Source organism: Rhincodon typus, chromosome 46 (assembly GCF_021869965.1).
Source record: "Rhincodon typus isolate 14 chromosome 46, sRhiTyp1.1, whole genome shotgun sequence".
Taxonomy (NCBI): Eukaryota; Metazoa; Chordata; class Chondrichthyes; order Orectolobiformes; family Rhincodontidae; genus Rhincodon; species Rhincodon typus.
Genome location: NC_063377.1, coordinates 8,453,277 through 8,464,589, shown reverse-complemented (window position 1 = coordinate 8,464,589; position 11,313 = coordinate 8,453,277). Strand labels below are relative to the sequence as shown.

The 11,313-nt window shown below is 50.9% G+C and overlaps 2 protein-coding genes across 2 annotated transcripts in view; one reads left to right on the top strand and one right to left on the bottom strand.

Annotated features, from left to right (window-relative positions):
* Nucleotides 1–4,640, top strand: mrpl24 (mitochondrial ribosomal protein L24). Its single transcript, XM_048620426.1, has 5 exons — nucleotides 1–297; nucleotides 2,238–2,333; nucleotides 3,246–3,349; nucleotides 3,480–3,610; nucleotides 4,361–4,640. The coding sequence occupies exons 1-5, from the start codon at nucleotides 121–123 to the stop codon at nucleotides 4,495–4,497; spliced, it is 645 nt and encodes a 214-aa protein (XP_048476383.1). The 5' UTR covers nucleotides 1–120; the 3' UTR covers nucleotides 4,498–4,640.
* An 886-nt stretch (nucleotides 4,641–5,526) lies between these two features.
* mettl25b (methyltransferase like 25B) overlaps nucleotides 5,527–11,313 on the bottom strand; it is an 8,068-nt gene continuing 2,281 nt past the window's right edge. The window contains exons 4-7 of the mRNA XM_048620305.1: nucleotides 10,882–11,025; nucleotides 9,929–10,458; nucleotides 8,344–8,528; nucleotides 5,527–6,503 (exon numbers count right to left, since the gene is read on the bottom strand). Coding sequence (XP_048476262.1) covers nucleotides 6,370–6,503; nucleotides 8,344–8,528; nucleotides 9,929–10,458; nucleotides 10,882–11,025 — 993 coding nt within the window. The 3' untranslated portion in view covers nucleotides 5,527–6,369. The remainder of the gene's footprint in view (nucleotides 6,504–8,343; nucleotides 8,529–9,928; nucleotides 10,459–10,881; nucleotides 11,026–11,313) is intronic.

Sequence of the window (11,313 nt, the reverse complement as noted above, 5' to 3'; positions counted from 1 at the left end):
GGTGGGGCCAAAGGGCTTGTTTCCGTGCCGTATGCCTCACTCCCACGTACACCAACTCACCCCCTCGCCCTCTGGCATCCTCTCCTCTCTCTGCAGCCCCCCCCACCTCCCTGACGGACCATGCGATTGGGAGCCCTGCTAGCTGCCGCCGCCAAGCTCCCTCGTGGCTACCGGCACGGCATGAGCCGGCCCTGGACGGTGGCCGCCCAGAGGATGAACCCTCCGGGTCGCCAGCGGAGAAAGGTGTTTGTGGAACCCCTAGCTCAGGACGAGTGGAAGATCTTCCGAGGGGATACGGTAAGGCTTAGCGGAGAGGAACACAGGCTCGGGTGGCGATTGTCGGCATCTCGTTATTTGTGACTCCGACTTGGGGTGGGGAGAGTTGGAGGGAAGGTCGCAGTTATCTCCTCCCTCATTACAACAGCTGGCAGACCAGAATGGGCCTGGTGGCAATGTCAGAATCCTAGTCTGGCACAGCAGATGAGTCAAGGGTTAGGAGAGGGTGCTGCGGACTTTCACAGCAAGACCTTGCATTAATATAGTGCCATTTTTCATAGTGAAACGCCTCACAGGAGGGCCGGAGAAGGTGACAGAGATAGGGAGGGGGCGCAGGGGCCAGAGACAGTGGGGAGGGGGTGCAGGGGCCGGAGTTAGGGAGGAGGGGTGAAAATCTATAGTTGAAGTGGTTTATAAAAAGTTTGTGATCACTGATGGGATGAGGATGCCCCTGGCTGGGCAGGATTCAAACACGGGTCCCCAGGACACTACCTGCTTCTTTGAATTATCTGTCCAGCGATAATACCATGTGGCCATTACCTCCCCATTCAGGTCTGGGAAATGGTGGGTTATAAGTGAACGAGGTGGGTTTCAGGATGAGATGAAATTGCCGCAGACCGGGAGCGTGTTGGAATGGCTGGGCTATGTAATTTTTGCCAGAACAGGACCTGGGGGACAAAGGACTGGGAAGAAGTCTGGATCATTCTCCTCGGAATAGGAGACGGTTAAGAAAGAGAGTGAATCGAGGCATGCCAGATTGCGAGGGGCTGTTCTGATCGAGGGTAATGTGGATCAGGCACCAGAGGGAGGGAAGTCAGGGATCAAACAGATTCGAAAACAGAGCCAGGAGACCCTGCTGCCTTTCGTGAGTTGGAAGAATTTTTTTTGGTCATCAGTTCCCAGTATTGGACTCGATCCCGAGGCTTCAGGGCCAGATTCAAGAACGCTACCCACTGCACCACAGGGAGAGATATGTTTTGTGCAAGTCGTGGGAGTGGGGATAACAATTGCAAAAGGCTGGCAGTGGCGGGAGTGGGTGAATGGCCTCCTTCCAGCTGTGGACAGATTGATCTCAGCCAATGATTTCCCCTCCCCTGGTTATATATGCAGGAGACTGGGGGAGATTGGTGTTGCATTTTGATAAAACGAACAAGGGCAGGACTTGTACAATTAAAGATCAGGCCATGGGGAGTGTTGTAGAACAGAGAGACCTAGGGGTTCAGGTACGTAATTCTTTGAAGTTTGCGTCACAGGTAGACAAGATGATTAAGAAGACATTTAGCACGTTTGCCTTCATTGCTTAGACCTTTGAGTATATGAGTTGGGACGTCATGTTAAGGTTGTACGGGACATTGGTGAGACCTCGCCTGGAGCAGTGTCCGGTTCTGCTCATCCTATTATAGGAAGAATATTATTAAATTGGAGTGAGTTCAGAAGAGACTTACCAGGATGTTACCGGGACTGGAGATTTTAAGCTCTAGGGAAGGGCTGGATAGGCTGGGACTTCTTTTCACAGGAGCGTAGGAGGTTAAGGGATGGCCTTATAAGGATTTATAAATTTGTGAGGGGTATAGAGAAGGTGAATGACAGGTGTCTTTTCCCTAGGTTGGGGAATTTCAAGAACGGGGCTTGTATTTTTAAGGTGAGAGGAGAAAGATTTAAAAAAGATATGGCAGGCAACTTTTTTACAAAGAGTAGTTCGTCTGTGGTATGAGAAAGTGGTGGATGCAGGTATAGTTACAACGTTTAGAAGATGTTTGGATAAGTACGTGAGTAGGAAGGATTTAGAGGGATACGGACCAAGCGCAGGTAGGTGGGATTGGTTTGGTTTAGGATTATGGTCAGCATGGACTGGTTGGTCCGAAGGGTCTGTGTACATGTTGTATGACTGTGATTACTTTGGAAACCCCCACCTCCCCCTCACTCCGTGACAACGTTCTACTGTGCTTCTTCCGGACTAGGTGGAGATTCTCAAGGGCAAAGATGCTGGGAAACAGGGAAAGGTCAGCCAGGTGATTCGAGCTCGGAACTGGGTGGTTCTGGAGGGACTCAATACGGTGAGTGGGGGGTGCAGGGCATCTCTGAAATGCCTGGGGGGCTTAAGTGAAAGATCTCTCCCATCGGCACATTTGCCAACCCCATCACTGGCCTCCCTTGTGGATCACAGGCAGTGATTAATGGAGCACCCTTGGGTGTCTTGGGGCTGTCACTGTTCTCAGAGGTCAGGTCGTTGAAAGTTCGAAATCCGGGTAGCTTTTATTGAATTCATTCAAGGGATTTGTGCACCCTGCATTTATTACCCATTCCTGATTGCCCAGAGGACAGTTAGAGTCAACCAGTTTGCCGTGGGTCTGGAGTCACATGGAGGGGACACCAAGTAAAGATGGTAGATTTCCCTCCCTGAAGCACATTAGGTGGCTTTTTCCTGACAATCGACACGGTCGTCAGTCAAGTCTTAATTCCAGATTTTGAATCAAATTCAAATTCCACCATCTGCCATGGCAGGATTCGAATCCGGGTCCACAGATCATTACTGGGTCTCTGGATTAGCAGTCCTGTGATAATACAGCAAATCCGTGAATTCACCTATCCGCGCCAAAAAATGCCCAACAAAAATCAACATCTGGTGCCGAAAAATATCCGCAGTTTTTAACAGAGATCCGCGCTCGCAAATTTCATCGTCTGCAGGATACGGAGGGATGACTCGATTTGCCTCCCGATTTCTAATCAGAAGGTCACATTGCCACATTCATGCTCCGTAAGCAGAGTATGGGCCGACACTGCCGGTACGGTACTGAGGGAGTGCAGCACTGCCGTGTCTGTCTGTGACATGGCTCATTCAACCTGGGGTTGTTGGAGTGGATGCGTGTTTTTTGGGGTGGGGGGGGTGTTGTGTCAGATGGCGTTGGTGGGTGTGGGGTCCTTCTGTGCCATCGTTAATCCTTCCCGTTCTCCCACCCCATTCGCAGCATTACCGCTACGTTGGCAAGATGGGAGAGCACCGGGGAACGTACATTGCAAGTGAGTCACCACTGTTGATCCATGACGTGTCACTAGTGGACCCCAGCGACAGGTATGTTCGCGCCTGGGGCTGACTGGCGCTCTCTTTTGGGGGGGATGGAGGGGGTGAGGGGATCATGCCGACTGGGAACGAATGTCTCCTCCCAACTTTCTGATCTGTTCCCTTCCCCTAACCCATGTAGGAAGCCAACAACAGTGGACTGGCGGTATACAGAAGAAGGAGAGAAGGTCCGGGTATCCACCCGCTCCGGGAGAATCATTCCCAAACCAGTGTTTCAGAGGAGAGACGGGATTGTGCCAGAACAGTGGAAAGGCAAGTTGTTCTCCCCCCATCCCCTTCCTGGTCAATACAACACCTCGCTCATCCTTTATCATATTGCAAAGTTAAAGCCATCCCTCTTGTCTGTCAGACTAAGCTCAACAATCCCTTCTATCTCTGGGATAAATGACCATGTTCCTCCTGAGAATTTACTTATTTTCTTAGCAACGTTGTTAAGTGCCTGAGGACTCTAGTGGCAGTAACTGGGTGTTCGCAGAGCCCTTCAGGCATCGATGCTTGCTATGCAGAACCAGACCAAAACTGTGACTCCGGGACACTTTAGGGATGGGTGACTAAGAGCTCAAAGTGGTTTTGGAAAAAGTGAATTGAAGGGAGAGGGAGGGGGAGCAGGGGTGATGGGGGATGCTCGAGAGGCCGGAATTAGAGGAGCACAGAGATGTTGGTGGGTTGTAGATTACAAAGATCGGGAGGGGGTGCAGGGGCTAGAGGTAGTAACGGGGATCGGGAGTGGGGTAGGGGCTGGAAGAGGTGATAGAAGAATGCTTGCCAGGGTTTTGGGTAATGACAGAAATTGGGAAGAATGTAGTGGAGCTGTCCCTGTCCTGGGAATGTTTGATGAGTACCATGTAAAGGGAGCTTTACTGTGTATCTAACCCTGTGCTTTCCCTGTCCTGGGAGTGTTTAATTGTGGGGGGACAGTGTAGAGGAAGCTTTACTCTGTATCTAATCCTGTGCCCTCTGCAGCAGCATCCTTACTAATTCTCCTGTTGTGGTTGTGCTCAGATGGGCCAAAGGACACCAGTGTTGAGGATGCACTGGAGAAGACATTCACACCCATTCTGAAGACCTTTGAGGAAGACGTGATGGAGAAAATGGGAATAAACGAAAGCAGCAGGCCTCGGAGATCATACTGGTACTGAGCACCTGCAGGACACATGCTGGTGCCCAGGGGAGCTAAACAGGAAGAGACAGACTACATCCAGTCACACAGGGAATGGGCACTTCACCCTAGAGTTAGCCGTATTTAATTAATACTGTCAAATAAAAGGATTTATTTTCATTGTTCCTGTCTTTATGTGGCCTTTTTTCAGGAACAAACAAGCCACTACTTCCAACTTGCTGGGGATCTCTGATTATTTACCAGCTGAGATTTCAGTGGGACACAGAAGCCATTCCTAATGTCAATGCAGACTCGATGGGCCAAACAGCCTCATCATAATTCAATGATCAGCTCAAACTCAGTGCTGTTCATCCCGGGGAAAAGTTGACCAAGTGCTTTAGTATCCTGTCTCAAAACTTCTGGAAATACAAGTTGCTTCTGTGCACCCAGTCCTGGGAGTTGAACCACTTTCAGCCCTCACCTCATTCTCATTAATCTGTTTCTTCTCAGAGGTTATAGAGTCATAGAGGTTTACAGCACGGTAACAGGTCCTTCAGCCCAACCTGTCCGTTTTTCTCAATTAAACTAGTCCCATTTGCCTGTGTTTGGTCCATATCCCACCACACCTAGCCCATCCATCTACCTGAGAAACTGTACTCTCCTCCACCACTACCTGGAGCCTGTTCCAGATACTCACCACCCGTTGTGTGAAAACATTACCCCTCTGGACCCTTTTGTATCTCTCCCCTCTCACCTTAAACCTACGGTCTCTAATTTTAGACTTCCCCAACCATGGGGAAAAGCTGTTGGCTAGCTACCTTATCTATGCCTCATGATTTTATAGAGCTCTATAAGGTCACCCCTCAGTCTCCTACACTCCAGGGAAAGAAGTTCCAGCCTCTCGTTATAACTCAAACCTTCCAGTCCAGGTGGCATACTAATAAATCTTTTCTGCACTCTTTCTAGTTTAATAACATCCTTTCTACAGTAGGGTGACCAGAACTGTACACAGTACTCTAAATGTGGTCTCACCATCTTGTACAGCTGCAACAAATATTATATTCTTTTTGAGATCTGCAGCCCACAACTGAATGCAAAAGGCTTTATGTACGTAATCCTTTTATTTTAAATTACTTGTGGGCATCGCTGGCTGGGCCCAGCATTTATCACCCCTCCCCAGTTGCACTTGAGAAAGTGGTGTGAGCTCCTTCTTGAACCACTGCACTCCACATGCTACGCGGACCCAAATATCACTCCATCATCTCGTGGCCAAGGCTGAGGTGACATTTCGTTTTGTGCAGGCTTTTCTGATCACATTTTGGAGGGGTGCAGTTAATAGTCGACCTCACTGCTGTGGGATCTGGAGTCACGTGTAGGTCCAGACCGGGTAAGGACAGCAGATTTCCTTCTCCCTTTAATGAATTTCAACAACAGTTCAGTAGTTTCATCATGATGGCTGCGGAGACTGCAGTTTTAATTAAGTATTTAAATTTTTCTGTCTGCGGAGGTGGGATCTGAACTCCTGTCTGAGGATCTGAATTACTCGCAGAACCACTACATTAAATGACCCAGACTGACCTACTTTGTATTCCAGCTCAACAGGTTTTGGGGGAATGGGAACCGTTGTTCTCCATCTCAACTCTGACTGAGGAAATGTTCCTGTTTGCATGTCTTTGTTGCAGGAGTTATCATGTCAGGCTGTCACAGAAAGAGTCCACACAGGCTAAGTTCACACCATTTCTCTCCAGCTGTACCCACATCTCCATTGAAGCCAGGGGTCAGTTTGCTCTCAAAGTCACTCTCAACGCTGCCACTAAACACTGAAGGAATCTGATCCGGGATGTCATTGTCACATGTAGACACAGAGACAGGGAATTGTCTCCTGGGTTAGTCGAAGTTCTGGACACAGTGGTCAGTCACACCCGGCACCATCTTCCAGGCAGGTAAGGAGGTCGCTGACTCGCCTGACACCCTTGGCTGCCACCAGCACAAAGTTCCTGGGCGAGAAGGTGGGGTCAAACAGCGGGATTACCTCGCACTGAAAGCCTGCCACGAGAATTTAAAACACTGTTCAGACAGTACTGTGGGAGAAACGTACAACATAGGAGCAGCAGTAGGCCATTCGGCCCCTTCCAGCCTGCTCTGTCCATTCAACATGATCACGGCTGATCATCCAACCCATTCCTTCACTCCTGCTCTCTCCTCCATAACCTTTGATCCCTTTAGCCCTAAGTTGGGTAAACTATTTAACTAATTCCTCTGTGGGGTGAGTGAAGAGACCAGAACAAGGTGGCCCTGTTACAGGAAGGGCATTATCAAGCTGAAGAGGGTTCAGAAAAGATTTACCAGGATGTTGCCAGGGATGGACAGTTTGCGTTATAGGGACTTTTTTCACTGGAGTGTAGGATGTTGAGGGGTAACCTTATTGAGGTTTATAAAATCATGATGGGTATAGATAAGGTGAATGGCAGGAGTCTTTTTCCCTAGGGTGGGGATTTCAAGACTTGGGGGTGTATTTTTAAGGTGAGAGGAGAAAGATTTAAAAAAAGACATAAAGAGAAATTTTTTCTTTACAGAGAGTGGTTTGTATGTGGAATGAACGTCCACATTTGGTGCTTGCGGGTACAGTTAATAATGTTTAAAAGACGTTTGGATAAGTACATGAATACGAAATGTTTGGAGGGATATGGGTCAAATGCAGGCAAGTGGGACTAGTTTAGTTTGGGAACATGGACTGGTTGGAGCAAAGGGTCTTTGCCTGTGCTGTACGACTCTGAGAGACTTCAGTCACGTGGGCAGATGGGAAAGGTTGGGCTTGTATACCTCGGAGGGGCGGAATAGTGGGTCAAGGGGAGATTTGATCAAGGAATTAAAAATCATGGGGTGGTCCAGATGGAGTTGGGGGTGAGGGAGGTTGTCTGGATGGATGGATTTGGGGGGAATCCAGCAAACCATTCCCATAGCGGGAAGGATCAAAAACAGGAGGGAGTCAGAATTAAGGTGAGAGGTGAAGAAGCAATGGTGGTGGCTGGAAAAATTGTCGCCAGTGGTCAGATCCAGGAATGTACTGCCTCTCAATGTGTGGTGTAGAACAGATACAATCCAGGCGCTTGAAAGGGAATTGGTTTATGATTTATTTTCATTTTTTCACTCATGTGCATCATCAGCATTTACCGCCCATCTCAAATAGCCCGGGGGGGCAGTTTAGACTCAACCCCGTCACTTTGGGCCTGGGGTCACAGCCTAGACTGGATCAGGACAGGAGATTACCTTCCCTGAAAGAGGTCACGTGTGGTTTGCTGCATGGTCACCACGAGGCTGCCTTTTAACTGCAGATTAAATAGACCCTGTAGACTGTTTGCTTGCAGACTGAAATGCAGACATCCAGTTTTAGCTTTTTATTCCAGTACTGGACCGAATTTGAATTTTGCCACTGGCTGTGGAGGGGATTCAAACCCACGTCTCCAGAAATGTGATCTGAGCCTGGTGACATTACCACTAGCCTGCTCGGAAGAGGATGGATCTGCAGCAGAGGGGTGGGGGTGGAATTTGGAATAAATGGTGCCCACAGAGAGCTAGCATAAGCGAGATGGGCTGTATGGACACGTCTTAGAGTTGGTCTCCAATTGGATGAGACAAGTTTCTCTCAAACTCCCAATTGGGTTTATTAGTGATCATTTTACACTTTGTAATTGTGGGACATGGGCATCGCTGGCTGGCCAGCAATTTATTGCCCAAACCCGACTGATGGGTCAATGAGCCCCATATCACCCCTCAACTCAGGGGTGAACATATCTCATCTCAGAGGCGACCCTTTCAAGTTCCCGATTTAACGAGACAAACCCCACCCGTCAGGGAAAGCTAACCACCCTCACCCCCTCCTCACCTCGCTCCTTCAGGTAGATTACTCGGTCCAGGAGGATGAGGGTCTCGATCGCTGGGGCCAGCACCAGGCCGAGGCAGAAATAGGCCACCACCTTGGCCTCCTGTGCCAGCATCGAGCTCACCAGGTCGGAGTCCCACTGGGCATCAGCGTCCAAGCCCAGTTTGCTCAGGCCAGCCCGGGCATAGCTTGGGGTGGGGGTTGAGGGGGGGTAAAGAAGAAAATCATAGAGTCATAGAATTCCTGCAGTGTGGAAGCATTTGGCTCATTGAGTCCACGCTGACCCTCTGAAGAGCATTATCCCTTTAATCCTACATTTCCCATGGCTAACCCATCAAACCTGCATATCGCTGGGCACTACAGGACAATTTAGCACGGCCAATCCATCCTAACCCGCACATCCCTGGGCACTACAGGGTAATTTAGCACGGCCAATCCACCCTAACCTGCACATCCCTGGGCACTACGGGACAATTTAGCACGGCCAATCCACCCTAACCCGCACATCCCTGGGCACTACAGGGCAATTTAGCACGGCCAATCCACCCTAACCTACACATCCCTGGGCACTACGGGGCAATTTAGCATAGACAATCCACCCTAACCTGCACATCTTTAGACTGTAGGAGGAAACGCACGCAGACATTGGGGAGAACGTGCAAACTCTACATGGAGAATTGCCTGAGGATGGAATTGAATCCCTGGCGCTATGCTACTGAGCCACCGTACCAGCTGAGAAGAGAGTCGGGAGCTGGGCGTGAGCGAGACAGAATTCAGGTATGGGTCGGAGGAGGACCTCACAGCCTGTAATGCTCTCGTCACGCAAGCCTAGCACTAGCTTCCACACCAACACCCCCCTCCCACCAACGTTCCTCTCCAGGCCAGTGACCTTTGAAAGCTTCTGTGTAAAGGCCCACCCCCATCTGATCCATCTCCACATGGAGAAGGGGTTTGGTGGGAATGATGATGGAGCTTTGCTACATTATACTACAATCGGTGTTGAAGGTTATCAATTGCTCAACCCAATATCCCACCCCCGCCTCCCAATCTACATCACAGGCAAGCTGCAGGAGGCGATCCCATTAAACTGATGCAGTCCTTGGGCTGCAAGGACACCTGCAATTTCCCTCCAGGTGGAGTTCCAGCATTTTGACCCAGCGGCACTTAATCAACGGCCGGTAGGGTTAAATCTCTCCCCTCCCCAGTGTCACCGATTCAAACCCCAGCCTTCCTCCTCAAATTTCTCTCAAATGTGACAATCCTTTGCTCACATTTTCTCTTTGCCACTGTATTGTGTGTGAGAGAGACAGGGAGAGTGACAGTGAGAGACAGAGTGAGAAACAGAGTGTGAGTGAGAGAGACAAAGAGTGTGATGAGAGACAGACAGAGACAGTGTGTGTGAGTGAGAGAGAGCGTGAGAATGAAAGAGAGTACGAGTGAGAGAGACAGAGTGAGTGAGAGACAGTAAGAGAGTAAGTGAGTGAGTGTGTGTGTGTGTCTGGGGAGAGGGGCAAGCACCACGTTTTATTTTAAATTGCGTGATGTTGCCTGTCAACACAGGATAAGGAAGTGAGTGGGATTTTCTTACTCTTCAAACGAGAGGAGGTGAGCATTCCTGGGTGTCTGCACTCCGGCACGTTTGAGTGAGGGGTTGATCTGCCTGATGATGGTCTCAAGGGTGGCGCGGTAGCAGTGTACCCTCAGCCCAGTGCTCTGCCGTCTCAGCCGGCCTGCGTAGTCCTCAATAGCATGGCATGCCAGCTCTCGCAGTTTGTAGGGCAGCCCGTGCTCAGGGAGCCCCCGCACCCAAGCACTCATGGGGTACCCGTTCTCAGCGGCACCCCCGGTGGTGGCCTTCATGTAGCAGCAGGAGACGGCGGTGACCCCCAGCACCCTGGGGCACCCGGCAAACTGGCGCAGGGCAGTGGGGCCTAGGTCCCCACAGGCGTGCAGCCCCGTCAGCACAAAGGGGCTCCCCTCCCCTTCCGACCTTGGGTCGCCCTCCACCACCAGCAGCTGGAGCAGGTCGTGCCCCGACCCCCCACTGCCAACACGGCCGACCAGGTGACGGGGGAGGGGGTGGCCAGCAGTCTTATCGTCTGGGACATCTCCACCACCCTGCAGGAGAGAGGGAGAGATTCGGGTCAATGTCCCGTGGGCCTGTAACTCTTATAGAAAGCCGCGCACGCACACACACACACCTGAAACCAGGCATCTAGCACCAGAGCAACCCCTTCCCCCCCCCGCAACCCAGCCTTCGATGGGATACAGATCCAGGCATCTTGCTGCTTTAGAGGAGGTGTAATGTGCCGATAGGCCCACCCCTGCACCATCCCCCCTCCCGGTTGTTGGCAATGCCCAGTGCATCGCCAAGGTTGCAACTGCTTTAAATGACCTTTTCCCGCCTGGACAAGACAGACCTCGCTACAAAAGCAAACCTGGACAGCAGACTTGCACACCCCTCCCCGCCCCCCCCACCCCCCCCAACTTCCTGCGTTTCCCCCACTTCCCCCCCCCAACTCCCCAAAACCCCGAAAGCACCTCCGATTTCTTTGCGGCTTCCTTCTGCAGGCTCAGCAGCAGTTCTCTGTCAAACTTTCTGGCTGTAGCGACCAGCTCCTCTCCGGCTTCCACCCCGGTGAGGTGCAGCCCGTGTCCGAATGCAAGGTAGCGGGACAGGTGACCCTAGGAGCGGGGGCGGGGGTAAAGGATGGAAGAAAGGGACAGCGTCACACAGAGTGCTCCATCCACTGCCTCTCCTGCAACTGTTAGAATTCGTCTACGGGACACGACCCTCAATGGCTTGGGTCCACATTTACTGTCCATCAATCCAAACCATAGCCAAGGTCAAACACGTCTGGTTCTCTTAACGCCCTTTAGGGAAGCAAATCTGCCATCCATACACGGTCTGGGCTTACATGTGACTCCAGATGCACAATGTGGTTGACATTTAACAGCCCTACGGGCAAGTAG